This window comes from Camelus bactrianus, chromosome 10 (genome assembly GCF_048773025.1).
Source record: "Camelus bactrianus isolate YW-2024 breed Bactrian camel chromosome 10, ASM4877302v1, whole genome shotgun sequence".
Taxonomy (NCBI): domain Eukaryota; kingdom Metazoa; phylum Chordata; class Mammalia; order Artiodactyla; family Camelidae; genus Camelus; species Camelus bactrianus.
The window spans coordinates 44,829,726-44,857,018 of record NC_133548.1 but is presented as its reverse complement, the minus strand read 5'-3'; the positions used below and the strand labels follow the sequence as shown (position 1 = coordinate 44,857,018).

Genomic DNA, 27,293 nt, shown 5'->3' with positions numbered 1-27,293 from the left:
CCCAACCACTCAGGCCAGGTGGAGTTCTAGAGTCTTTCAGAGAGGCAAAAAGAACTTAGCCAAGGGGCTCAGGGCCATGCTTTGTCATTTGCCCTGACAGATGTATTTCACTGATCCAATTTATCCAGACAGAGGTATTTTACTCTACCTGCTTAGTTCTTACTACTAACCATAAACCCTTAAGAAAGCCTTACTGAGAAGTCATGGCAAGTAACAAGGTACAAGGACAGGGAACAGGAGAAACCTGAAATTGAGTCCTTCTTTGAAGAGGCTGAGAAGAAGGAGGCCAGAGCTGAGGAGGGGGAAGAACACCAGACAGCTGACCCTGGTTCACTGAAGAACTGAGAGGAGACCCAACACCCAGACAGGTAGACTGGTGGGAACAGCATGGAACAGCATGGTTTATAGGACATACAGGACAGCACATATGTCTTCCACATATATCGCTGTGATTTACCAGAAACACCAAACACATAATAATCCGATCACACATCCCAGGAAATGGCCAGACTGGGGAAGAGGAGGAACATGCACATAGGACAGATATACAAAGCTTAGTCATAAGGCAATACTCGAACCAGCACAAGCATGGAAGATGTACAGACAGACACAGAGACACAAGTATGACATGATATGGATCTGGAGGGGACCCAAGCAAAATGGATGAGGAGCTAGGCAAGTACAGAGGAATGACATGGCCAAGAACTGGTCTCAGAAACCAGCACAAACACATCAAGAACATGCAAAGGGTACACAAACAAGAAGGCCTAGGCTAAGTAGCTTACCAGTGAAGGGCTGGCTTGGCAGCTGGTTGAGAGTCCGCAAAGGGCTGCTGAGGAAGGGGCCAGGGGGCTCAGGGGGACAGGTGAAGCTCTCGTAGGCCTCCTCCTCCTCAAGAGGCAGTGCAGGCTCTAGGGGGGGCTCTGAGCCAGCACCCCCATTGCTCAATGCCACCTCCAGCTCCCGGAGCTCCTGCCCAAAGCCCTCCAGTCCTGCCATGCCCTCGGAGATGCCCTCTAGCAGTCCCCCAGCTCCCTCCTGTGGCACCCGACGAACCTTCTTGGCCCCCTCAGGCCACGGTCCTGGCACCCCATTGAGCTGGGGAGGGGGCAGGTGGCCGGGGCCCTCTCTTCCCCCCCCAGCCAGCCCCCCACTCCCCAGCTCTTCCTCCTCCCCTTCCCCCGCATTGTCCCTGTCCTCCTCAGGCAGTAGGCTGCGTTTCTTAGTCCGGGAGCCAATGGGACTGGGCTCAGGAGGGGGCCGCTCGCCATCATAGGGGGCAGACCAGGTACGGCAGGCTTGGACACAGTGGTCCACACCACGGCGCGCCTCACGCAGATACTCCAGGTAATTGTCTTCCAGCTCACCAGGCTCCTCTGCGGGGCTGGGCCGTCGGCCGGGGCTGGAGGCTGGGGATGCAGCAAGCCCTGGTGAGCGAGGGGCTGGGGCTGGGGACTCGGAGCCACCCAGGCTCTGCTGTCGCAGGAAGAGGGCCAGACGAGACGGCGTGGAGGGACGGGGCACTGTCACTGCAGAAGAGGAGTCAACACTTGGGCTTCCAGGTCCTGCAGAGGGGAAAAAACATAAGAAGGATCCAAGAGACAGAGGTGCGGGAGGAAGCATAAGACAGCTAGGGTAACTAAGAGAGAAGGCAACGAAGCGGCAGAAACATGGGACCTATTCAGACAGCTGACTCTCCACCCTCCAAACTTACTTTTACTCATCTACCACCCCTTCTCACCACCACTGACAGCAAAGAAACAATGGAAACAGAATAGTCCAGGATGGGAGTGAAGAAGATGAACAGCTTTGCTCAGAAGCTGAATTTCTCTGGTGGAATTAAGGATCCACCCTACAACACCCCTCATGGACCTCCCCAAAGATGGAATGCCCCTCATGGTTACCTCCCTCCTCCCACCCTAGCCCCTACTTCTTGCGAGGCTCTCCCAGAACCCAGGCCATACCCGTCGTGTCCTCCCTTCTCCCTGCCTCTCTGCTAGGCCCACCTCGTGCCCATGAGGCATGCTCTGGACAGGGTGGGCTGGAGGCACGGTGCCGACAACAGCGTGGGATTAGGGAGAGAAACTTGTCTGCTGCTCGTCCATATAGGTCCACATCACGCACAGCTGGTTTCTGGCTCAGCATCACATGGTTACATGGGACAAGATACCTGGGAAAGGCAGCAGAAAAGGGACACAGGGTAGATCAGGAAGGAAGGACAGGGCTTGGGAGAACATCAGTAGAACTACATGGCTAAGCCAGGCTTCAGGAAGAAACATATGAGCAACCCCAATAAAACCCATCGCCCCAGCAATGCACAAGGGCCCTGAGGGTTCCAGGTCAGCCATCCCTCAGCCCTGCTCCCACAGGTACCTGAGAACCAGCTGCAGCAGGACATCCTCACAGCTGAGGTTCAGTAGGGTCCTGAAGAGACTCAGAGAGACCATGCAGAGCTGGGGGGTGTGGGAGGAGGGAGGGAGTCACCATAAGAGCTCTCTACCCTCCAAGATGTTTACCAAATGGGAACCCCCCAACCCTAGGCCCAACCAATCACTCCTGGAGCAACAATATGCGCAGGGCCTGGCACATAACATTCAAATAGTGAATAAATGATCACATGATCTTCGTGGGCAAGACTTTATTCTTCACAGAGAGGAATGAACCATGTGTCAAATTCAGTGTATTTCTATAGACCACCACATGTCAGCAGACTCTCTGGCTACATATTCCTGGCAGCAGAGATTCCAACAATACTTAAATGGAATGAATACCCACGAAGAGACCCCAGGAAATAGTGGGACTGAATGAACGACTAACAGGAGACAACAGCAGCAGGATAACTAGGCGAATGCCTGTCTGCAGACTGTAGCAGCACAGTAACTGAAGGCCTACCAATGAGAAACCAGAGAGAACCTGGAAGAATCCCAGCTGGGAAGTGGGCGGGGCTGTGAACATGGAGTCTGAGTCACCTCTCCAACACCACTGTATTTCTCAGATGGTAGGATAAAGAAAAGTTCAAGGGCAGCTGACGGGAAAAGGAAAAAATAAGGTGGGTCCAGAACAGGAGAAATCTTTTGTTTTTGAAAAGTAAAAAGAGAACAGGCACACGTAGGCTCTCCCTCACTCCTCTGAATCCCCACAGCACTTTCTCTATACTTCCCTGGTGGCAAGTATGCCTGGAGCTCCCTGAAGACAACTACTGGGTCTTAGTCTAGGGCACCACCTGCACGTCATTTACAAAACAACTGTAAAAGCCAATCATAGTGGGAAAGAGATGAGATAGTTCACATTTTGGACAGGATGGATGTTCAGGAGGTTTATCCTAAATGACCAATTTTACTAGCAATGAAAACATTCAGACTCACTACACGGCTGTGTGATAGGCAGAAAAACTGCCCGCCTCAGACGTCCAGGTCCTAATCTCTAGAACCTGTAAATATTTCATCTTACATGGCAGAAGGGACTTTGCAGGTATGATTAAGGTTATGGAATTTGAGATGGAGAGAGTATCCCGGATTATCCAGGTGTGCAATCAAATCACGTAAGTCTTTAAAAGCAGAAAACCTCTTCCAGATGGGTCAAAAAGGATGAGAGATTTGAAGCATGAGAGGGGCTTGATCATCCACTGATGGCTCTGAAGATGGAAGAAGGGGTCACAGGCCAAGGATTTGGTTGGACTCTAGAAGCTGGGAATGGTCCTCAGCTGACAGCCAGCAAGAAAACAGGAATCTCAGTCCTGTAACTACAATGAAATAAGTTCCACCGGTGACCCAACTGAGCAAGGAAACAGATTTTCTCTTAGAGCCTCAAGAAAGGACACAGCCCTGCTGACACTGATTCTAGCGGAGTGAGGTCCATATCAGATATGTGACTTACAGAACTGTAAGATAATAAATCTATGTTGTTTTAAGCTACTATGTTTGTAGCAATTTGTTATGACAGCAATAGGAAAGTAATACAGATACTCAAGCACTCAGACTGGGTGGCCAACATGATTCACCCGAAGCCACAAAAGACAGGCTACAGCAGTTACACAGGCCAACAGAACCCAGCTTAAAAGGACCAAACAGGGGAAAGGAAAGCATCTGCATGTTTACCATGGCATCCTGAAATCAGAAGAGACCTGGCTCCTCTAAGAACCGGGAACAAAGAAGAAATACCCCAGGAACATGAAAGGCTCCTGAGACCAGAGGACCAAATGTGACACTAACAGAAATAAAAACTACACAATGAGGGAAAATCAAAGAAGTCAGGATAAGATTAAGACAAAAACAAGATGGACAGAGCCCAGCAGAGAGGGAAAAAAAAAAATCAACCCTAAGAAGGAAATCAATGTTCCCGAAACACAAACAGGACATTCCAAGAGGCCAGATTTAAGACCATGGTCTGACTTCAGCATGATGAGAATTAAAATTTTAGTTTTGTAAAATTAAAACTTTGACACCTACTCCCTATTGGTTTACACCAAAATTCTTAATCCAAGGCATGTATCATATCACATTTTGGAACACCGTAAAAGCACATATGCCTTAGGCCTACTCCCAAAGATTATAACTCAAGAGATCTAAGGCAGAGCTTAGAATTTGTTGTTGCAGTTGTTATTTTCAAATTTTAAAGTGTACACTTAGTTCAGAAACATTGGTCAAGTCAGAGTGAGTCTACAGTATCTCATATATACACTGACTCAGCTACTCAGAAACCTCAACTATACAAATCATCGCTCTTTCAGAGCCTCACCTACCTGGAACCCTACAACTAGGTTCCTCAATTATCTAGAGCAGTTTTCTGGAATCTTCAGTGATCCAAGAACTTCTATTTTTAACACAAGGACCCAGAGAACCTCAATTATTTGTAAGAAAAGAAGGAAACAAAAATGGTGCCAGAGCCAGAATAAATGCCATAAAGTCCATGGCTAAACTAAGGCTTTATTGCCCTAAGAAAGACTTACTACTTAGAAACAATTTACTCCTATTTTATATACATTTCTATTGGTAAAAATCCAAACTTACCACGGTCCACAAGCCACGCATGATCTGAATCTCACCTCCCTTTCATTCTCCCCTCTGCTCGCTACACCTCCAGTCACACTGGTCTTCATTTCCTCGAACACATTAAGCTCGTCCCCCGTTGACGTCCTTTGAGTGCACTGCTCCCTCTGCCTAGACTGTTCTTCCACTTGCTCTTCAACAGGCTAACTCCCTCACGACCTTTAGGTCTCTACCAATGTCACCTCCTCAGAGAGGCTTTTTGACCACCCTATGGTTTTCTAAGCACCCTGCTGGTTTTTTCATAACAACTTTCAATTATTCTAGTTATATGCTTGCTTATCTACTTCCTCTGTGAAGGAAGCTCCATGAAGTCAGCAACTACTGTTTCCCATCATATCCTCAGTACCAGAGAACAGTATGACACATAATGAACATTCTGTAAAAATGCTCAGGAGGAAGGAATGTAATTGGTAGGTGTGCGGATGGGTACCCCAAGTTACAGCAGCTCAAATGCAGCAAATCCAAAGGGAAGAGAAGGTAAAAATACTATTAGCACCTGGACCACGTATCAAAGCAGACACAAAATGTGAAGAAGAGATCTCAGGTCACCCACAGCAAGCCACAGAGCGCTACACAGCTAGAGAGAATCCCAGGCCAATGCTACATTACAAGTGTCGCACAGATGCAAAACATGTAGCCCCGATGAGTAGCCAAAGACATCCAGGAAAGGTGACTGTGTGATTCATGTACTATAAAAGCAAGTAGGCACATTAAAATTGTACCCAAAACAGTTAAGTTTAACACTAGAAAGAAAATGCCACCTAACTCTGAAGTAATTGCTGGAGACAAAGGCCAAAGAAGGGCAGGAACACTCTCCCAGAACAGAGGTCAGAGAGAGAAGATGGCTCACCCAGGTAAGCCAGGGCAGAGGTAGGGGCCATACCCGGGAGTTGCTGCCAATACGGGCAACAAGCGTGTCAAGGATGGTGTGGGTGTCATGCCGGTGTAACAGCAGGAATCGCAGGAAGGTACGGAGCAAGGCAGGCTCTGAGATACTCCGTAGGAAAAGTTCCAGATAGGCGGTACTGGCGATCATCTCCTCCACAGAGGTCTGGACGAAGGGAAGGGAAAGTTTGGAAATTTAGGGCTTCCCCGCATATACACTGAGCCACTTTCCCTAAGTTCTAACAAGGTAACTAGGAGCAGACAGGGAAAAAGGGAGAAGTACACACCCCACAGCCTCCCACATTGATCCTGGCATTGAGGGGACCATCCCTCAGCCTAATTAATCCCTTAATCTGCCTTCCATCCATGACTCACCTTGTGCAGGGCAGGGCCCATGACAGGCACCAGGAACCCATTATGGATATAATCAACAAGCTGCTTTTGCACCAGGGGGTGAGCCACCTGTAGGGGTGCAAGAGAGAGGGTGGAGGATTTTGAAGGGGACCACTGTCTGGAAGGGAGTAGAATGGTATAGTACAAGTAGGTACCCTACCTCCCAGATGGCAGAAAACCAGAACTCTGGGGAATGCGCCCTCTCCCACCCATCTCCCCAGAATGACCAAGGGCCAGCCTTCCTGGGAACCCCAATCCCACCTGAATGACTGCATTGCAGAACTCTAGGGAACTCATGAAGAGCGCAAGGGCTGGCACTCCCAGCCAGTCCTCCCGTCGCAGGCAGTGCCAGTCATCACCTGGAACTTCAATCTTTCGGGGCAGTGAAGAGTACAGGGCACTCAGCCCTGTGGCCAGCACCTGGGGGCCATCCCCAAGGACACGTTACCAAAGGCTCAGACCATATAAAAAGGGGGAACAGAGAACTATTAACTCAGCCTTTATGAGAGTAGAGGGAAGAGCTATTACCAGCAGGTATTTAGTTACCCAAGGTGCCAAGACATCATGTGGAACACTGGCCCATGAAGAGCCTTCATACCTGCCTTATCCACATAAGCCCATGGTTCATCCCCACCCTAACTCCAGGCACTGCTTTCAAACCTGAGGGGCTACTTCTTGAAAGAGAAGACCCTGGTACATAGCCCCTCCCCATCTCCTGCACAGCAAGGTGCTGCCCAGTGTCTGCACGCCATACCCTACCCCCCATCCCAGGAGGTGCTGACCGGGCAGAAGTAAGAGTGATCTGCAATATAGCGGCCCACAGTGGGGCTCCCAGCTGACAGAGCCATGAGCAGGAGTAGGGAGTCACGGGCCTGCTGGCCTAGGGTGCCCTCTCGATGGACGAAGGGGACAAGGCGAGAAAAGAGGAGAAGACGGGGAGCAGCTCCGGGCTCAGGAGGTGGCTGCAGGAAGAACTCGAGCAATGAGGGCTCCCGGGCCAGACACACGCACAGCTGGCTGAGAAGTAGCACCAGGCCTTCATCCAGTGCTGGGTTACTGGGCACAGGGCGGCCACAGGCGTCCAGCAAGATCAGCAGAGCCTCACGAACTGGACCATGCCGCAACAGTGGCTGGCGAGCTTCGCTCACTAGCATCTCAAAGAGTTTCAGTTGCTCAGCCCGCCGTTCCTCAACCCCATCTCCAAGCTCATCCCACTGAAGCTGCCAGGCCAATACACGGGTGAGCAGATCCTCGCGCAGAGCAAACTCCAGCAGGGGCCCAGGAGCTGAGGGGGCCGAGGGGACTGCACGATCCTCTGCCAACAGGGTCAGCATCTGGTAAGTGTGGTTTCGCACAGCACTGAGATCGTCTGCGCCCCCAGGCGCTGCCCGAGGGCCTTGCCGCTCCAGGATTCGCACCACCTGTAGAAACAGGACAGCAAGAAGGAATCTAAGATGATAAGGTGACTAGGTGGCAAGGTGAGAGAACAGAGAAGGTTAGAAGGATTCGGGCATTCAGTAGACTGGGCCCTTCAGCATACAGTCTCCTACCTGGGACCAGTGATTCTTGAAGACCATGAGGCAGGTCTCAGGGTCAGCCATGACAGGGGTCTGCAGACTGGCCCCTTGTGGTACACGGTGCCCAGGGGCCCGGGAGGCCAGCCTGCTCAGCCAGTTCATCCTCTCCATGAAGCAGGCTGGGCAGGGCCAGCGGCCAGAGGGCCACACTCTGAGAATATGCCAGCTGGAGACTTTCTCCACTTGTGTCTCTAGTCTGCTTCATCCGGTCTGTAGGAGCCAGCAGCTGTCCATGGAGCCAAAAGATGCACCAGGCTGGAGTAGTGAGCCCAGAGGTCACTGCCCAATCCAGACCTACAAATCTAATTCAAAGAGAAAGGAAAAAGAGGTTAACAGAAGTTTGCTTCTCTCTACCCACAGCAGGAAGAACTCAGAACCACCACTCCACTGAAAACTCCACACATACATGCACACTCACAGTCAGCACCTTAAACTCAACATGTCTAAAACAGAATTCATTCCAATACCAAACTGTTACCCCCCCACCCCAGCCTTCTCCATCTTAATAAATGATAGCAATATTCACCTACTTGCTCACCTGGGCATCAGCCTTCTTTCCTCTTTTCTGTACTTCCAATAACCAGTTCATCAACCTATTGTCTATACCCTCAAAACAAGTCTCACTGTTGCAATAACTTCTAATCTGGTCTCCCATGCTTCCAGTTTCCCCCTCCCCCACTCCGAGAGTCTATTCTCCACACAGCAACCAGAGTGATATTTTTAAAACATAAATTATACTACATTCCTCCTCTGCTGAATACCCTCCAGTGGTTCCCTATCACACTGGTAACAATCCAAATCCTTTACACTGGCCTCCAGGGAACTACGTAATCTGTACAAGCCGGTCCGCACTCAGGCCTCACTCATTCAGGTCTTCCTGAACACCTCCTCTTCCCTCTGTCCGCTGTGCTCTTTCCTGATCCTCACACTGTTCACATCCTTCAGTTCTCTTCAAATGCCATCTCCTCAGAGAGGACATACTTAACAATTCTAACTGAATAGCACATCTGCCCACCTTCACTCTCTAGCTTCCTAATCCTAGTTTCTTTTCAGCAGTATTTTCACTATCTAAAAATATTTATCTGCTTATTTATTTGACTATCTTCCCCACTACAGTGTAAGCTTGTTGAGGACAAGGCGCCTCTGTTTTGTTTACTGTTGTATCCCCAGTACCAAGAGCAGTGCCTAAGGACTCAATAAATATTTGCTGAGTGTACGGATGCTTCAGTGAATGAACAAATGAACGAACAAACAAATGAACGATCTGAAATCCAGTCTTGATCTGACTCCAGCCCTCTGGGATCAACAAGGAAGAAATTTTTTTCTATCTATTGCAGGTCCCTCCCTAAAAGCCCACTCAGTAGGAAACAGACAAACAGACCTTTAATTTGCTGAATACTCTCAAGACGTGAAAATTCAGAGCCACTCAAAAAAGAATTTTCATTCTAGCAAAGAACACATGGATACCCTCCCATGAACACACACATACCCTCTCCTGTCAGATGCATCGGACACTCACTCCTGGGGCCATGACATGACATCCTCACTAGAGAAAGGAGAAAAGCACCAAAAGAGCTGTTGAACTCAGCCAGGGCTCACAGTTCCTTCTTCATCACATCTACCACCCCCTCAGCAGGACTGTCTCTCAACGATATCTCACAAGTAATGGAAACTTCAGAGGAAAGGCGGGGTTCAGTTGTCCTTCCTCTTTATACTCAACAAGGGCTAAAGGAACTGGGAGACCTGGCAAAAGCCCCATACTTTGCCCTCCGGCTATATTAAGCACCATCCCCTTCTACCCAGATTTACTCTCTCTCACCGTTATCTGCTCGCTAAACTAAAGGAAGGTAGTAGCTATGCTTAAGGAAACTTTCTGGAGAACAAAAGACAGTATTATAAAGGGTGGGGCCAGTCCTAAGCAGCAGGCAGGGCTTACTCATCCATCAGCTCAATGTACACCACACTGTGCTAAGAAAGCACTGGAAACAAACAATGGATAAAAACAGTTGGGGGGAGCATAAAGAAAAATGCCAATAAATATTATAAACAGAGGTATTTACAAAAATGTCATGGGAGCACAAAGGAAAGCAACTAATTCTACCTGGGAGACTATAAGAGGATTCCAGAAAAGAAGTGATATCTGACTTAAATCTTTAACAAGATACGGGCCACAAAGCGCAGAGGGAAATGCCTTCTTCGTATTAAAAACAGTATGTCCAGGGAACTACATTTAATATCTTATAATAAGCTATAATGAAAAAGAATATGAAGAAGATATATATGTGTAACTGAATCACTGTGCTGTACACTAGAAACTAACACAACATTGTAAATCAACTATACTTTAATTTTAAAAAATGTTTTAAAAAACAGTATGTGCAAAAACACAGCACTGCGAAAGAGCATGGCAAATCTGAAGAACAGTTGCAAGTTTGGTGTGGCTTCATCACAGACTATTTAGAGAAGAGAGATACAATACTGAGTGGAAGGGGAAACATGGGTGAAGGTTATAAATATCATCAAATATCATGCTAGGAATTTGAGTTTTATCTATTGAGACAAAGGACGTTCTTAAACAAGGACACGATGGCATGAACTAAAGTGATAAGAGCAGAGTTAGAAAAGAAAAGATAAATCTTAGATTCACCTCAATCTTAGCATGTCCCATGTGGTAATGAAATTGTTTACACCTGTAATACCACTGTCACTAATAGCAAGCTCCCTGACAAAAGGGACCACAGCATCCACTCTTCTTTGAAATCCCAGTGCCAACGCAGCACCTGGCCTTCAAATATGTCTGTGGAACCAAATGCTGAATTTAAAACTTATAATAGCTAACATATATTGAGCACTACTATGTGCCAGGCTCCACTCTAAGCACCACATGGAGTAGCTCATTTAAGCCTACTAAAAATGCTAGATGTATTATTATCTCCATTTTACACATGAGGAAATCAAAGCCTAGAAAAGTTAAATAAATTGTCAAAGTTAGCCAGAAACTGGCAAGAATGAGATACAAATGCAGATAACCTGCCTCCAGATTTAACTTAATTGTGAAGTAGAAGCAATCAGACCCACCAAATGAAGGGAGGATAAGAGAAGCCCCTAACATGAAGTATAAGAGACTTAGTAAAAGATAACTCCATTAATAGACTAGGAACACATAACAAAGGAACTGTGTTTTAGAAAACAGGATGAGCACAGTTTTGGATGTGTTGTGTTTTGAGACAACTATGGGAAAACCATGACGTCCGGAAAGCAAGACAAATATTATACTTGAGCTCAAGGGTAAGTAAAATCAAGACTAGGAGTCACCAGCTGATACATGGTAGATGAAGCTATAGAAGTGGATGGAATCATCCAAAGCGATCAGCAGATCCTGAAAGGAGCCAAGGGTGACATCCTGGGAAAAACTAGGACTTAGGAAAGCAAAGGAAGAGGAGTCTTTAAAAAAAAAGACTTGTGAGCATAGCCAGGAATGGAAGGAGAAATCCAAGAGATGATGATAATCTAGAAATCAAGAAAACAAAGTTTCAAGAAACTGAAGGTTACCCATAGTGTATAGTGTATAGTCTATAGAAAGATAAACTACAATGAAAAGTGACTGACAGTCAGTCAGTTTTAGTCGGTCGGACGGGGAGCCTCAGAGGTGTTTGTCAAGTGAGGAAAAGGAGTCCAAAGAAAATAATAGGTTACAGATAAATACAACGGGCAAACTGACAGAAAAAACAGGTATAGGATTAGTCTGAGAAACAGAAATATACCACTTCCTCTGAGAAAGAAGGAAATAGTAAAACAGAGAGGACGGATGCCACTTCAGGTAAATCTGAAAACTGGAAGACGGAAGCTAATAGCTACTACCACCCCCACCCACCTACCCTCTCCCCCACCTCACCCCAAGAGATTCACGGTCAGGGCAAGAAGGTGGAAGAGCCATGGAGTGGATGCTCACATACATCCCACACAGGGTTTCCTATAAACCATCAAACACAGTCACACAGACTAGTGGCCATCACCAGCAGGGAGCACTGGAAAAGGCACTTACCCGTCTGCCCTAGTACTTCAGGTCCCAAGAAGGTGTGGGCTCAGGCAGGCAAAGCCAACAGTGGAGATTACTGATAAGAAATCTCCCCTGCTACTAGACCTGTCACTGTCCTTAGCCCTGGGACACTGTACCATCCCTTGCTGGTTTCCTTAAAGTCATTTGCCCACTAATTTGTAAATATAGTCCCTTTACTATTAAATTTTCCCAAACTTAATTTGTGCCATCTGCTTGCTACCTTCAAAGACCCTAAGTGATACAAGAGGTCTACTGGTGACTGAATGCTTTCTCAAACATACTTCACTTGAGGACTGAAAACAAACAGGGGCCCTAAGGTCAAGCAAGAGTAATACAAGGAAGTAAATAAAGCATGAGCTGTGGCGTTCCTCAAACAAAGGTTTGAATCACAGTCCTCCATTAAATAAATCACTTCATACGTTGGAGCCTGTTTTCTTGTCTATAAATTTCTGATGAAATATATACTGTTATTGCTTTAAGACTTAAATAAGATAACTTATGGAGCAGTCCAGGCACAAAGCGTAGGTGCTCTATAAGTGACATTTTCCTTCCCCCTTCTGTCTCCTGACCCTGTCTGACCAAGGTGCCCTCATCTCCAACAGAGGGGAGAGTTCTAACGTGCTCTGACATGTCCATCCTCACCACCTCAACCACATACCCCATGGGAGATGAAGAAGGGCCAAGCATCCAGCCTCAGCAAAGTAAGGCCTTAACGTGTCCAAAACTAAACTGCCTCCAGCCTCTGGAACTCAATTCCAAAGACTAACAAACAGATCCTACCTTGCGATTTACCTGGGGTGCCTATTCCTGGTCCTCTGCTTGACTGACAAAGGGCACTGCTCACAGACCCAGGGGGAAGTGGCCTCCAGCATTTTCCCTCCCCACCCCACCCTCATGTCTTTTCAAAGACCTCAAAGAGAAGAGCCCCACTGAAATCAGTGTCTCAGAACCTGAAAGCCAGCACTTAACCTGGGCCCTTTTCACACACTGTAAAAACATAAAAGAAAGCCATAGATTGGTGTCCCTGTCACCTGTGTAAGACTCCCTCGCTCCCTGTTAACCCTGAAAAGTTCAGAACAAGACAAAGAAGAGAGTGAAATCACCACTCTTACTGGGCCCTTTCCTCCCACAGCAAAGTCTAGAAAAAAGTAGACCCCTCTTCCCAAGTTTACCTACATGCTCAGCCACAGGGAAAAAAGGAGCTGATCCTTCAGACCCCAAATGGCCAAGGTCAGGCACTCACCGTAGGGCCCAAAATACGGCCTTATGGGCACATTCAGCAAGGGTGTCCACCAGCCTCAGAACAGCAGGCACAAGGCAGGAAGTGGCTCAGCCTCACTTAGGAAACTTTGCCCTGGGAGAGGCAAAGAGAGCGGGAGCTGGGGGCAGGGATACACCTGCAACACCTACAGCAGACAGAGAGAGACCAAAACAACCTTCTAAGAATGGGTCAGTGAGGTTCTGAGTTTCTCTCCCCCTACAATGGCTCTTCCTCTTACTGACATAAGAGGCAGGGATGGGCTGTTACCCTAGATACTGAAAGTAGAAAGATCTGATTAAAACCTCACAGGAATACAAAAGGGAAGAAAACAAACACCCCACCTCACAGAAGCCTAGAGTCTAGAGCTCAGCTTACACATAGCCTCCCTGCTTGTCTGCCCCTCAGCCTGCATGTATAAGACAAACGGGATATGAGTATCTGGTCCCACCTCACTTCCCCCCTCCCCAGGACCACCTCTGCATTGTGCAGGGGGCTCCCATCCTGACCCCAGCAGAGCCCCTGTACCTCACAGCGTGACTCCCCTTTACAGCAGTAAATCCCCATGTCACAAGCAGCTATATCCACCCCTCTTGCAGGAGGGTAACAAAGAAGTCAAAGAGGAGGTGAAACTGAACTAGATCCTAATGGATGAGGAAAGTTCACTGGGCAGAGAAGAGAAGGCATTCCCAGTAGAGGAAGTAGCTATTACAAAGATTTCAAGGTTCAAAAGAGTAACATTTGTTAGGGAACTGTGAACAATTTATTCAAGCTAGAACAGAGTAGAGAGTGGCAGGAGATGAAGCTGGAGAGGTGAGTCGAGGCCAAATGATGCCATATTAAGGAACTTGGATGTTGTCCTACAGAATACAAAGAGCCAAAAGTTTTTAAGCAGAGGAATTCCATGATCAAATTTGTATTTTTAGAAAGATCAGTCCAGGGACGGGCTAGAAAAGAGCAAGTCTGAAGGCAGGAGACTGTTGGGGGAGAAAAAATCCAGATGAGAGTTGAGAAGGAAGTAAACTAAAGCCTTAACAGTGAAGATGTAGCAATGGAGATGAAAAGAACAGAGATAATTTAGAGGGAAAAGGATTAAGATTTTAATGACTAACTACCTAGAGTTGGGGGTGGGGGGCAGGAAGGAGCAGAAAGAATAGAAGATGATACTGAAGTCCTTGCCTGGGCTGATACACAGCATATGGTGCAAAAGCAGGCTTTCAGAGCAAAGACTCAATGAGTTCTGTTTTGGACATGTTAACTTTGCCAGGCCTGTAGAGATATAGTAGATCACTGCATAGATATGACTGGAACATAGAGAGACTGAGACTAGGTTACAGAGAAGTAATCACCTCAAGATGATTTATCTTTATATTTCACATTCTCTCTCTAAATTGAAATTATCTTTTCGTGTGTCTATCTCTCCCAACCAGAATGAGAATTCCTTGAGACCTCAGGGGACCACATCTTATTTATCTTGCTATCTCCTAAAATGTGAGCATCTCGAGGGCAGGCTACATGTTGAAGAAGCATTTGCTGAATGAATAAATAAATTAATATATGAATGAATGAATTTGTCCTCCCAGCACTTAGCAGATTGCCTGGCACAAAGCAGATGTGGAATAAATGGTTATATACAGCACCGTGAACATGTTTCTGTCTCTACATTGTCATCCTCATCTATGTCTCATCTTCTCAGATCTACTCAGCTATGTATCATAAGGCAAAATCCATTATACTTAATGCACTACTATTCAACAAAGAGTTCAGTATAGCAAACAATAAGCTTACCAAACCCAGTGCTTCCTTTAGAATAACCAAGAATTTGGACAGTCCCTAAGAACCCTCTGACATGGGATTTGACTCACCCTATCATTATCACAGTGTGATCCAGGTATTATGCACACCTGTTCCTATGCCTTTGCAACATTAATTAACAGAATCTTCAAACCTATGTCACCCTAACAGTCTCTTTAATATCTTTTGTAGACAGAACAATTACAAATCATTAAAAAAAGGTTTTTGCCAGTATCATGTCCTCCATGTCATCACAACCTTCCTATCCATCACATGCTTTTTACTCCACATCACCTTCATTCTCTGTTAAAAACTTTATTTTCCCAAGTCACTCTCAGGAGACATAATTTGGGGTCCAGCTTTGCCATTTTATCACTATGTGATCTCTGGCTTCTGAATTTGATTCCTCAACTATAAAATATGAATTCCTGCCCTTGCATACTTCACAAAGTATCTATGTAAATCCAGTAAAATTTGAGATTGCTATCTCATGCATTAATGCTGTTTAGATGTCAGAAGTTATATAGTAGAATTACTGTATTAACATGTTTCCTCAATAATACAGCAACCACACCATCATCACTCTAAATTTCTGGATTTCAAGAACCAGTAAAAATAGATTTTAAAAAATTCTAAATAGGACTGTTACTTTTTATTTTGGCAAATATATCAGTTTTTTTAAAACCCATCATCCACTGTCACCATTCCTTCTTCAGTGAGAGAGCACTTTAACACCAAAGGATAGGAATGATAATCTAAGAATTTTATCTTTATGAAAACCTGATGTTCCATATTTCTTTCTCTCCTTACACCTTGAATAGATGAAAGATTTATCATGGCTTGGTACTGTCCTTGGCCCAGCGTTTAGGAATCACTGCTCTAAACCCTTTCATTACATGTGTAAGTTCTATACAGTTCTGACCCTCTGGGCAGACTGTCAAGGGATCCACCAGCATGAAAGTTGGTTTGGCTTCCAGAGAGAAGCAATAAAAACATACCATAGGACAGAGAAGTTGGTTCTAAGGTTCAGACTCTAAACCAGAATGGAGAATTGGGCTGCCCCTAATTCTCAGAGAATGATCTTGATAGGGAAGGTCTACCTCTTTCTGAGGTTGGGGAAGGTATCTGCTCTGTGGCAGACTATCAGTAGAGAGGAAATGTTAGTGGTGTGAAAGGGACCATTATCACTAAGTGCTAACCCAGGTTTCTAGAACATTCCAAATTTTCACGTGCATGTGGATTGACAGGGAAAAGGGGACCTGTAAAATGCTAATAAAGTGAACCCAATGGAATGAATTGTAAATTAATAGGAGAAAACTTTTGGGGGTCATAGAAATGTTCAGTATCTTGAAAGTAGTGATGGTGTCACAGATGTAAACATACGTCAAAACTCATCAAACATGTATATTTTAAATATAAGTATTTTGTTCTACATAAATTAGTGGGGGTTTTTTATTTAACTGTAAGAAAATGAGAGCAAAGTCATCCTGTTTGGAAGTCTAAACACAGCGTTGTATATAACAAATTATATAATATCCATGAAAGTAGAATTAGTAATTGACAGTGGTTAGTCCAATATAGATGGCAACCATTAACGCCCCACGGCTCAGCACAGGTAAGGAACAGCAAGGGAGTAAGATGCCCAGAAGCAGGTGGAGAAAAGACAAACATAGGAAGTCACAGCCAAAAAATCTCCATGAGAAGGACCATCTTCAAGTTTGCAGTCCCAAAGAGGAACTTAAGGGAACAAGGATTCCAGTGATAACTTCATTGAAGACTAAGCCTCAAAAATAATTTTCATTGTCATTGTTACTATTGCCCATGACGCCTTCATTTTTTGGTACTCCGAAATGTGTAAAGCCCATGGAGCAGAAGAGCCAAGTGCACAACACTTTCACCCAAGCTGTCCTACTCAATCTAAAACTATTGCTGTCGCTGGGCAGGACACATCATTAAGGAGACTTCAGAATCAACCTCACCTTTACCCAAGTCTCACAACACTCATTCCTTCCTGCATGCCGTGCCCTAAACCCCCTCCCAATTCACCACCAGCCTGCATGCTCTAGCCTCTGCCCTATCCTCTCCTCCTCCCCGCACAGGCCTCAGCCCCTCACTCTGGTCCCAGGGCTGTCCCTCACCCCTGCCTACAGGAGCCCCAGCCCCTCGGGAAATAGTGTTCAAAAGTCCCTTCCACTTGACCCTCAGAAAGCATCTCAGCCCCTCATGCTAGCCAGCTCCTTGCTTGCTCACTCACCCCGAGGCTCTCTCCCTGCTCCCATACCTGAGACACTCACACCCGGCCCCTCACCACATGCCAGCCCCTCACCCTGTCCCCTCACAACCAGGATAGTCACCAAACCCGATGCCGTCATTCCCCAGCTCCTTGTCCCCTCTCATATGCCTCTCCGGACCCTCCGGCCCGTACCTACTGTTCACTCACAGAACCCCGACCCTGACCAGGCCCGATCGCCACCGCGGTGCTAGGTGAGTTCAGGCCGCCGCCATCGCTCCTCAGGCGCACCAGCCGCGCCCCGCCCCGCGCCACACGCAACCCGCGCCCCCGCGCACCACACGTAACCGCCCAGCGACGCACCGCTGGGCAGTGGCGTGCCAGCTCATTGGCTGGGCCGGGCCAAAGCCCGAGCGTCGATGCCTGTCTCCTGGCAACGGCCGAGCGCAGGGGAGGGGTCGCCGACAGCATTCCGAGCAAGGAGTACCGCCTCTTCCCCCAGGTTCCACCCCCTCGCACTGCAAACCCCGCCCTTCTGAAGGACTCCGGCGTGTCATAGGGGAAGACCTCTGGGGAGGTGGAGGCCCGCGGCAGGGGGCGGAGCCTGAGGAGGAAAGGTCGAACCAGAGGGCAGAAGGCGGGACCTAAAGAGCGACGCGCCTTAAAGAGTCAGGGAAAGACCAGAGGGCGGAGCGTAGGAGAGAAATGGGGCCGAAGAGAGGCTAACGTGGTAGGGGCGGGGCCAAGGGGCCTGGCGGTGCTTACAGTGGGAGAGGGGGCGTGGAGGGGGTGGGGCTAACACCAGAGGGTATGTCTGAGGGGAGGAGCCAGCAAGTGGGCGGGACCCGTGGCAAAACGAGCCCTAAAGAGGGCAGACAGCGAGAAGTCTAGTTCATTTTTTGCCCCAACTGGGCTCATGGCTTGGATAGTACCCGGACGATGACCGCTCCTTGATGGCTCCCCCAGCACCTGCTGCTCCGCGATCCCTTGGGCACTGCTTTTTTCAGTCACTCAAGGGACACGGAGTAAGCGCTTCCTTGTCAGGCAGGACTCCAGATCAATTAGAGCCAATCTCTGCCCTCCAGGACCTCAGCCCTCATAGCCAAACAACTGCAACGTGGAACTGCCATGAAGAGCAGCACTTGGCACGTTATGTGTGTTTAGGGAATGAGGGGAAAGAAGGGCCAAGGGGACTAGGGAAGCCTTCCAGGAGAAGTCTGAGCAGTCTTGAGAAACAAGCAAGCGAAAAGACTGAGAAATGGAAGTTTCAGATATGGTCTGTCATTTAGTTGCAAGCATTGTATCAAATGTTAATTCCCTGGTGTTGATCACTGTTCTCTAGTTATAGAAGATGATGACAGGGGAACAGCGGTAACATGGATAAGGAGTTTACAAGAACTTTCTATACTATTTTTGCAACTTTCCTGTAAGCCTAAAATTAGTTCAAAATAAAAAGTATTTAAAAAGAAAAAGAAATGGAAGTTTCAACCCAAAGGATCAGCACATAACAAGGCAAGGAAGAATGGACAATGTGTGGGAGGTGCTCTGGAAAGTACAATCAGTACAGCTTGTCTGAAGCCTAGGGAATATGCAAAGGAAATGCTGTGAGATGAGGCTGAACACACAGATAGAGGTTAGATACCAGGGAGCTTTGTAGGCCATGTTAAGGAGCTTAGATTTTTATCCTTGGGATTATAGAAAACGATAAAGAATTTTATGATCAGACAGCTAAGGCCCAAATAAGAATAGTAAAGACATAGAGAAATGGACATGTGATTATTAGATCACCAGGGCTTGATGCCTGGATAAAAATGAAAGGAAAATAAGAGGAAGGATTAAAAACCGATGCTTAGTTTATATAAATTCAAACACAGGCAAAGCACTACTATGGGATTAGGGGTCAGGATAGTGATTGCCCTTGGAAAAGCACTGACTGGAACTGGGCAGAGTGGGGCTCTTGATGTGAGTGCTCATTACATGGGTGTGCTCACTTGGTAAAATTCATCAAGCTGTGTACTTAGGAAATGTGTACTTTTCTATATGTGTCTCTGGTTACTATGCTGTGTAATAAATCATCCCAAACTTAGTAGTGTAAAACAACAGCTATTTTATCATGCTCACAGATTCTGGGAATTTAAACAAGACACAGAAGGACTGGCTTGTCTCTGTTCCATGTATCTGGGACCTACCTCGTCTAGAGTGGTCAAATGCCTGGGGGTGAATTGAGGCTGGTGACTGCAATCATCTGGAGGCTTCTTCTCTCACATGTCTGATGCCTGAGCTGGGACAACTTAAAGGCTGAGCTCCACTGGACTGTCAAATAAAGACATGTGACTGCTCCTGTGGCTTGGGCTTCTCACAACATGGCAGCTAGGTTCAAAGAGGGAGCATGCTGAGAGGGAGCTTCCAGACAATGAACATTCTGGGAAAACCGGAAGGAAGCTGCATGGCCTTTTATGATCTAGCTTGAGAAGTCACACAACATCACTCTTGCTATATCCTATTGGCTGAAACAGTCACAAGGGAAGATCATCAAAGAATTCATGACCATTTTTTAAAACTGCCACAATGTTACACAATAATAATAGTGATAGTAATATTAATAAATACTAGGGCTAGATGTTTTGGCTGAAAGGCCAGAGATAGGGATTAGAAAAGAAAGAGTGAATGGAGAAGATAATGAGCCCAGTTATAGACCCAGTGGGCTGAAGGTGACTGTGGAATAGCCAAGCAGGGACATCCAGCAAGCAATTAGTGGTATAGATAGATAGGTCTGGAGCTCAAAGAGAGGTTTTGGGGAGTCTTTGGATGTGAAAGGGGATCCTGTGGTTGACCAAGATTGGCCAGGGAGAGTTGGGAGGATGGAAAAAGAGGAAGGCCTAGGACAGAGTTCTTAAGAACACCAAAACAGAAGGGACAAGTAGAGGGACTTATGAAAGAGACTAAGAAGAAATAAACAGAAAGCCAAGAAATTATGGTATCCATAGAAGCCATGGGAAAATAGGATTTCAAAAAAATAAAGTAAAATATTGAGGACTATAGATGTTTCTTCCAAGAAATGCTCCAAAAACACAAATCTAGCCATAACACTTAACTGGGCAAAACACTTCATGGGTTCCCCATTGCCTTCAGAGAAATGGGGTTCCCCATTGCCTAGCTTTCAACTAACACAACACTGTAAATCAACTATACTTCAGTAAAAGAAAAAGGATTTCCTAGCTTTAGAACATGGCTGACAAAGCTTTCCCTGAGCTGTCCTGGGTCCACCATTCAGCCTCATCTTTCACCACTAGCTTCTCAGATTTTCTAGGAAAACCAATTGACATTCCCCCAGTCCCCTATGCTTTTTGAAATTTCTTTATCTGTGCACACTCTGTGCACTTTGCTTGTAGTGCTCATCACACTTCCATCTCTATACCTAACTCCTGTTCATCCTACAGAACCCAGAATCAGTTAGGACCCTTCCTATGTACTGCAATTACCCTCTGTATATCCACCTAATAGAGTATTCATCACACTGCTATGTAATTACCTATCTACCTGACTCTTCCCCCTACCAGACTGTGGGTCTCTGGAGGGCAAAAAAATGTGTTTCATTCATCTTTTATCCCCAATACTTAGCACAATATTGGCCTAGCACATAGTGGGTGTTCTGATTATGACTTATTGACTGAGAAAGATGATAGTCATGAAAGGGACATCACGTGAAGGGAGAATTTTTAGGATTTTTTTGGTTTGTTTTGGAATGGGAGAGATTTAATTAAGCATGTTCACCAAAGGGGAAAATTGAAAGAGGTTGAGGATCTAGAAGACACAGGCAATAACTGGTGGGATCAGGCATGAGAGGTAACAGGAAGGGAATGAGGGCAAAAATGCCACAGGATGGCCCCCATCACACTCATTCAGCAAGGAAGAAGCAGGTAAGGGTGCAGGTAATGGAGACAGAGCCCATGTCTGATGTGACAGGCATTCTTCGTCCCCAGAGACTAGTTCAGCATCTGATACAAATGAGCCATTCGGCACACAGTTGTTAAATGGGTTAAAAATGAGGTTCAAGCAGGGAACTTGCACAAGGTAAAAACAGAATGATTTTCTGAGCCTATACTGGCACCCAGGTCCTCTAACCGGGGGACCCCTATGTAGCTCAGCTGTAGGGAAGGTGGGGAGTCAGTGCGGGGAACAAGGCCCAGCCCTACCTCTGAGGCATGCACCTCACCATCTCTAGGGGCCTCATTAGAGATGTTTAGTTGGGCAGGTGTAAGCCCAGGCCCTAGGAGACAGGGCGGAGCACTGGGACCACACTGTCTCCACCCCTTCAGTAGCGGCTGTTCCTGGCTGTGTTGCTAAGAGCTTCAGAAGCCAAAGACAGAGGATTCACAGCTGGAGACCAAGGGCAGCTTCTTCCAGGCAGGACAGCCCTAGCCTCCACCTCCTGAAACCACCTACAGGCAGAGGCCCTGGATTTCTCACACCCAGGTACCAGGCCACAGAACCATGAGCCAGGACAGCAAAGTGAAGACGACAGAGTCCAGCCCTCCTGCCCCGTCCAAGGCGAGGTGAGAGATACTGGTCCCCTGTGTCAGATCCGCCTGCCTCACTAGCTGGATCATGATCCCTGTTTGGTGCCCCCAGTCACAATCGCAACACTGAAAGGTGAATAAATGAAACATGACTTCCCCTCCTACAGGAAGTCGCTGCCTGTCCTGGACCCATCAGGGGATTACTACTACTGGTGGCTGAACACGATGGTCTTCCCAGTAATGTATAACCTCATCATCGTCGTGTGCAGGTTTGGCTGGGCACTGTGGGAAGGGCCTTAAGCAGAGACCAAGGTTAAAGAGTGAGGCCCAGGAGAGGGGCGGCCCCTTGCCCAGCGCTGGAGTAGGGGCGGTGCCTATGCCTAGGGTTTAGTGCTCAGGCTTGGGGGGAACACATCACACATAAAGGGTGCCCTCAAGCCGATCTCTCCTGTCCCTGCTATGCAGAGCCTGCTTCCCGGACTTGCAGCACGGTTATCTGGTGGCCTGGTTAGTGCTGGACTATATGAGCGACCTGCTGTACTTACTGGACATCGTGGTGCACTTCCACACTGGTCAGTGAGTCCCAGGACTCAGCCTGTGTTCAACGTTCCCTTCCCGAAGAGAGCCTCTTGGTAGCAAAGTGACCCCTCCCTGATAGTGCTTTCACACGCCTCTCTGTTTACAATACCCCTAGACTCACCCCAGAAACTCTAGGGCGGTTAGGCTGGCTCCCACTCTGTCCGGGTAACTGTCTCCCTGTCCTCGACCCTGTCACGCCCACCCTCACCCTCATTCCTGGAGCAGATAGCTGCCCTGTCTGCGCCCCATACCTGACCCCCGTCCCCCATCAGGATTTTTGGAGCAGGGCATCCTGGTGGAGGACAAGGGTAGGATCGCGAGTCGCTACATCCGCACCTGGAGCTTCGTCTTGGACCTGGCATCCCTGTTGCCCACCGACGCGGCCTACGCGAGTCTGGGTCCGCACACACCCACGCTGAGGCTGAACCGCTTTCTGCGGGCGCCCCGCCTCTTCGAGGCCTTTGACCGCACGGAGACCCGCACAGCTTACCCGAACGCCTTCCGCATCGCCAAGTTGATGCTTTACATCTTCGTCGTCATCCACTGGAACAGCTGCCTGTACTTCGCCCTGTCCCGCTACCTGGGCCTCGGGCGTGACGTGTGGGTGTACCCCGACCCCGCGCGGCCCGGCTTCGAGCGCCTGCTGCGCCAGTACCTCTACAGCTTCTACTTCTCCACGCTGATCCTGACCACCGTGGGCGACACGCCGCCGCCAGCCCGGGAGGAGGAGTGCCTCTTCATGGTGGGCGACTTCCTGCTGGCCGTCATGGGGTTCGCCACCATCATGGGCAGCATGAGCTCCGTCATCTACAACATGAACACTGCAGACGCGGCCTTCTACCCAGACCACGCCCTGGTGAAGAAATACATGAAGCTGCACCGCGTCAACCGCCGGCTGGAGCGGCGAGTCATTGACTGGTGAGGATGCCGGGCTTCCAGACCAGGACAGAGAGAGATGTCCTGGGTAGAATCTGAGGAAGGTGGCTGGGTTCTCACTGCCTGGTGGGCCGGGCAGGGCCATCAGGATGTGGCGTTCATTGGGAGGTCCACTGGGTGGGGCCTGGAGAAAGATATTCTCCACTAATCGGATAAGGACTTAGGAGGAGTGGGTGGGTAAGAGCCTGACAGGGAGGAAACTTGTAGGCAAGAAAGGATAACCCAGAAACCAGGGAAGGGGTAAGAGAGAAGAGCAATACTCCTCAGGGGATGGCCAACAAAAGGGCTGAGTACGTCATGGAGTCCATACTGTAGGCTGAACAGAAGGAAGTGTCACCAAGATGGGAAGCTAGAGCAGAGGACCTCTAAAGAAAGTGGGGCTTGGTGATTGAAGTAGGCATCGGTGGGATGGTACAAGACATCTCTGAATGGTAAGTGGGTAGAGCTGACAGGAGTTAAAGGGCATCGTATTCACTGTCAGCTAGTGGAGGCTTCCAGGCCCTGAGTGAGGGAGAAGAGGTCAAAACATGAGTGACCAACAGATAGTGGACTGATGGTATCTTTCATCCAACTGTCAAGTATTCCCATGACCCCTGTGAGATCTCAGCGTGGTTGGGTTCTTGACTGAAGCTGAGGTGAGCCCTGATGGAAGACAGAGAAAGAGGCATGTCAGTAGGGGGCTGGTGGAGAACTGGTGCTACTCTTGCCCCCAGGTACCAGCACCTGCAGATCAACAAGAAGATGACCAACGAGGTAGCCATCTTACAGCACTTGCCAGAGCGGTTGCGGGCAGAAGTGGCCGTGTCTGTACACCTGTCTACTCTGAGCCGGGTGCAGATCTTCCAGAACTGTGAGGCCAGCCTGCTGGAGGAGCTGGTACTGAAGCTGCAGCCCCAGACCTACTCACCGGGCGAATATGTCTGCCGCAAGGGGGACGTTGGCAGAGAGATGTACATCATCCGGGAGGGTAAGCTGGCCGTGGTGGCTGATGATGGTGTCACACAATATGCCGTGCTTGGTGCAGGGCTCTACTTTGGGGAGATCAGCATCATCAACATCAAAGGTGAGCACCCCAGCATTCACTCCAGGGACAGGATTAGGGGAGGGGAATGGGGACAACAGAACCCAGTACTGGGACCAGATGGTGCTTTGGGGCCTACAGATTAAGGATACCTGACCCTTGCCTGAGTCACTAGAGGGCTCAAGAGAGAAGCAGGACATGGAGAGTCTGTTCCCTGAGAAGAGGCTGAGCCAAGGTCAGTGAGCAGGGTGGGCCCTTGGAAGAGAGGGTAGACCTGCTCTGTGGGTGTCCACTCAAGGCACCAATAGACCAGTGGAAAGTGACAGATAATAATAATAATAATAATAATAATAATAATAATAATAATAATAATAATAATAATAATAGCTAATAGCTAATATTTATTGTGTGCTTATCCCCATTTCAAAGGTAAGGAAATTGGAGCACAGAGAGTTTGGGGAACTTGTCCAAAGTCACACAAGTAATAAGTATACACACTCGGAATCAATAAAAGGAATAACATTCTCACAGCCAAATGGAAAGGAAGGTAGAAGGAAAATAGAAAAGAATTCCTATCTACTCCATCAAGTCCAGTCCAGGCCAGGGACTGTCCGCTGGCTCATGTATTCCTCCGATCAGCCTCTGCCGTCAGAGTTGTTCTACTTAATTACTGGTAAAGACACCAAGGCCTCAGGAGATGGGGCTGAGCACGCTCTCCTGACTGAGGCGAGATGTGCTCTCGGTCTGGGGATCTCACTCTCCACTTGCCCTAAAGGTCTCACATCTGTCCTCCAAGGACCCCCTCAACACTTAAGCTCCACATCTTGCAGGCAGTCGGCCACTGTCTACTTGACTTTGGACAAGTCACTCCCTTCTTATGCCTCAGTTTTCTCACCTACCCAATAAGGATGATATTTAAAACCCATTTGTGAGGATTAAATGAGTTTTCTGGGCAAGGCACACAGCGCAGGGCCTGGCACACCCAGCAAGTGTTCAGCAAACAGCAGCTCCCTGGCACCTTCTAAGGTCCTCCTAGCTCTGAGACTGCAGGATACAGACAAACCTATCTTCCCACCCACGACCCACCAACATCTTTCTAAAATACCAATAATACCATACAGTTCCCCTGCTTAAAATATTTCAATGGTTTCTCACTGTCCTCCCCATAAGATCTGAACTCCCTGCCGTGGCCACAAGACCCGGTGTGACCTGGGCTGTCTCCATCTCTTCCCACTCTCCTCACAGCCTTCACTTCAGCCGCTCTGGACTGCCTCCTGTTTTCTGTATCCATCTAACTGTTTTCTGCCTCCATCCCTCTGCTCATGTTCTTCCCTCTGCCTAGCTGCCCTCCCCCACTCCTCCCCCTCTTCCCCTCATTACCTCCTACTCAATCCAGGCATCAGTTCCTCAGGCTTCCTTAAATTCTCTGCCTTACAGCTTGTTAGGGGTTCTTTGCCTGACTTCCCACAATACCAGATGCACGTCTACACTGTATCAGCCATCCTGTTATGTAACTATCCGATTAAATGTCTGTCTCCTCTAGACTGTGAATTTTTGGAAGCAGGTCACTGATACCCACTCAGCCCAGGGCCTAGTCCCCACCCAGTGCTTTACTAAATGAAACAGTTAATGAGGCAAAAAGAGAGGTTCAGAAGCACAAATATGGAGGCGGGGGCCCTCGTTCAGGAGTGAAATGTCCCCGCACACCCCCACGCCCCCCCCCACTCACTGTCCTCCCTTGTGTCTGCCCTTGGGCCACAGGGAACATGTCTGGGAACCGCCGCACAGCCAACATCAAGAGTCTAGGTTACTCGGACCTGTTTTGTCTGAGCAAGGAGGACCTGCGGGAAGTGCTGAGCGAGTATCCACAGGCCCAGGCCGTCATGGAGGAAAAAGGCCGCGAGATCTTGCTCAAAATGAACAAGTTGGACGTAAATGCCGAGGCAGCTGAGATCGCCCTACAGGAGGCCACGGAGGCCCGGCTGCGAGGTCTTGACCAGCAACTCGATGATCTACAGACCAAGTTTGCACGCCTCCTGGCTGAGCTGGAGTCTAGCGCGCTCAAGATTGCTTATCGCATCGAACGGCTGGAGTGGCAGACTCGGGAGTGGCCAGTGCCTGAGGAACTGGCCGAGGCCGATGATGAGGGCGAGCCTGGGGAGGGAACATCCAAGGATGGAGAGGGTACAGCAGGCTGGGAGGGATTCCCAGGCCCAGAGTGACTCCATGCCTATCCCCAGGACCACCACCCCCCCAACACCAAGGGAATCCCGAGGTATAGGAAAGCCGGCCTGCAGAAACTCTGCCATCCTGTCTGCTAGGTTACAGAGATGGAAGTGGACTGGGTCTGTAGATGCACCACCTAGGGATGCAGGAGCATAGCACACATTCATCTCCCATGCACAGCGCACACTCACTCACACACACTCAGTTGTGCATATACACACTGTCGCCAAGACTTTGCAGTCCATATAAAATGCTCTGGAGTTCCCCTTCACAGAGCACACATACTTTCTTACATAAATATGTTTTATATCCACAGACGATGTACACAGTCAAGTCATGCATCTCATAAACACACATATACTCAGAGTCACACACCAGTACACACAGATGCCTTCCACGGGTTTGCACCCCCTTGTAAACAAGATACCTTGTTTCAAGATATCTTTTAAATGCTCCCCTATGTGGGCGGTTCACCAGAGTACCCTGCAAGTTGCACGTCAATAAAGTATTTGCTTCCTCACTAAACATTCACGGGTCTGATGAGAAAAAGCAAAGCGGATGTGGGCCAGGATGAATTCTGTCTGAATCCTGGGTTACAGGGGTAAGGGGCACAGGCTGTGTAGTAGCTGGTGGGTTGGATTCAAAGAAGTGGGAGTATCTGATAAATCAAGAAGCAGTACTGAGTCAAGGTAAAACAGGCTTAAGCATCACACCGCTGTAAGTATGCACATGCTTTCATAGACATATTCACAAACACACACTGACC

At 48.1% G+C, this 27,293-nt stretch overlaps 2 protein-coding genes across 13 annotated transcripts in view; one reads left to right on the top strand and one right to left on the bottom strand.

The window, feature by feature from the left end:
• Positions 1 to 17,597, bottom strand: part of FHIP1B (FHF complex subunit HOOK interacting protein 1B) — a 31,136-nt gene extending 13,539 nt beyond the window's left edge. For 2 of the 12 annotated variants that reach the window (XM_074372482.1, XM_074372493.1), the window contains exons 1-9: positions 17,441 to 17,597; positions 7,877 to 8,205; positions 7,109 to 7,747; positions 6,588 to 6,746; positions 6,309 to 6,395; positions 5,932 to 6,099; positions 2,374 to 2,453; positions 1,965 to 2,170; positions 786 to 1,565 (exon numbers count right to left, since the gene is read on the bottom strand). In XM_074372482.1, coding sequence (XP_074228583.1) covers positions 786 to 1,565; positions 1,965 to 2,170; positions 2,374 to 2,453; positions 5,932 to 6,099; positions 6,309 to 6,395; positions 6,588 to 6,746; positions 7,109 to 7,747; positions 7,877 to 8,014 — 2,257 coding nt within the window. In that variant the 5' untranslated portion in view covers positions 8,015 to 8,205; positions 17,441 to 17,597. Of the gene's footprint in view, positions 1 to 785; positions 1,566 to 1,964; positions 2,171 to 2,373; positions 2,454 to 5,931; positions 6,100 to 6,308; positions 6,396 to 6,587; positions 6,747 to 7,108; positions 7,748 to 7,876; positions 8,206 to 8,441; positions 9,348 to 9,392; positions 9,450 to 13,206; positions 13,370 to 17,440 lie in introns of those variants that run through there. The other 10 variants (XM_074372484.1, XM_074372483.1, XM_074372485.1 and 7 more) reach the window with 10 other exon arrangements.
• A 4,055-nt stretch (positions 17,598 to 21,652) lies between these two features.
• CNGA4 (cyclic nucleotide gated channel subunit alpha 4) lies at positions 21,653 to 26,523 on the top strand. The gene is made up of 6 exons (XM_010964967.3): positions 21,653 to 21,801; positions 21,933 to 22,034; positions 22,231 to 22,337; positions 22,617 to 23,262; positions 23,994 to 24,343; positions 26,063 to 26,523. Exons 1-6 carry the CDS (start codon positions 21,740 to 21,742, stop codon positions 26,521 to 26,523), a joined length of 1,728 nt encoding a protein of 575 aa, XP_010963269.2. The 5' UTR covers positions 21,653 to 21,739.
• The last annotated feature ends 770 nt before the right edge of the window (positions 26,524 to 27,293 follow it).

Coding starts and splice junctions, on each gene's coding strand:
- CNGA4 (XM_010964967.3), top strand. CDS start 21,740: ATGAGCCAGGACAGCAAAGTGAAGACGACAGAGTCCAGCCCTCCTGCC. Junction 21,802..21,932: donor CCTGCCCCGTCCAAGGCGAG/GTGAGAGATACT, acceptor CCCCTCCTACAG/GAAGTCGCTGCCTGTCCTGG. Junction 24,344..26,062: donor CAGCATCATCAACATCAAAG/GTGAGCACCCCA, acceptor CTTGGGCCACAG/GGAACATGTCTGGGAACCGC.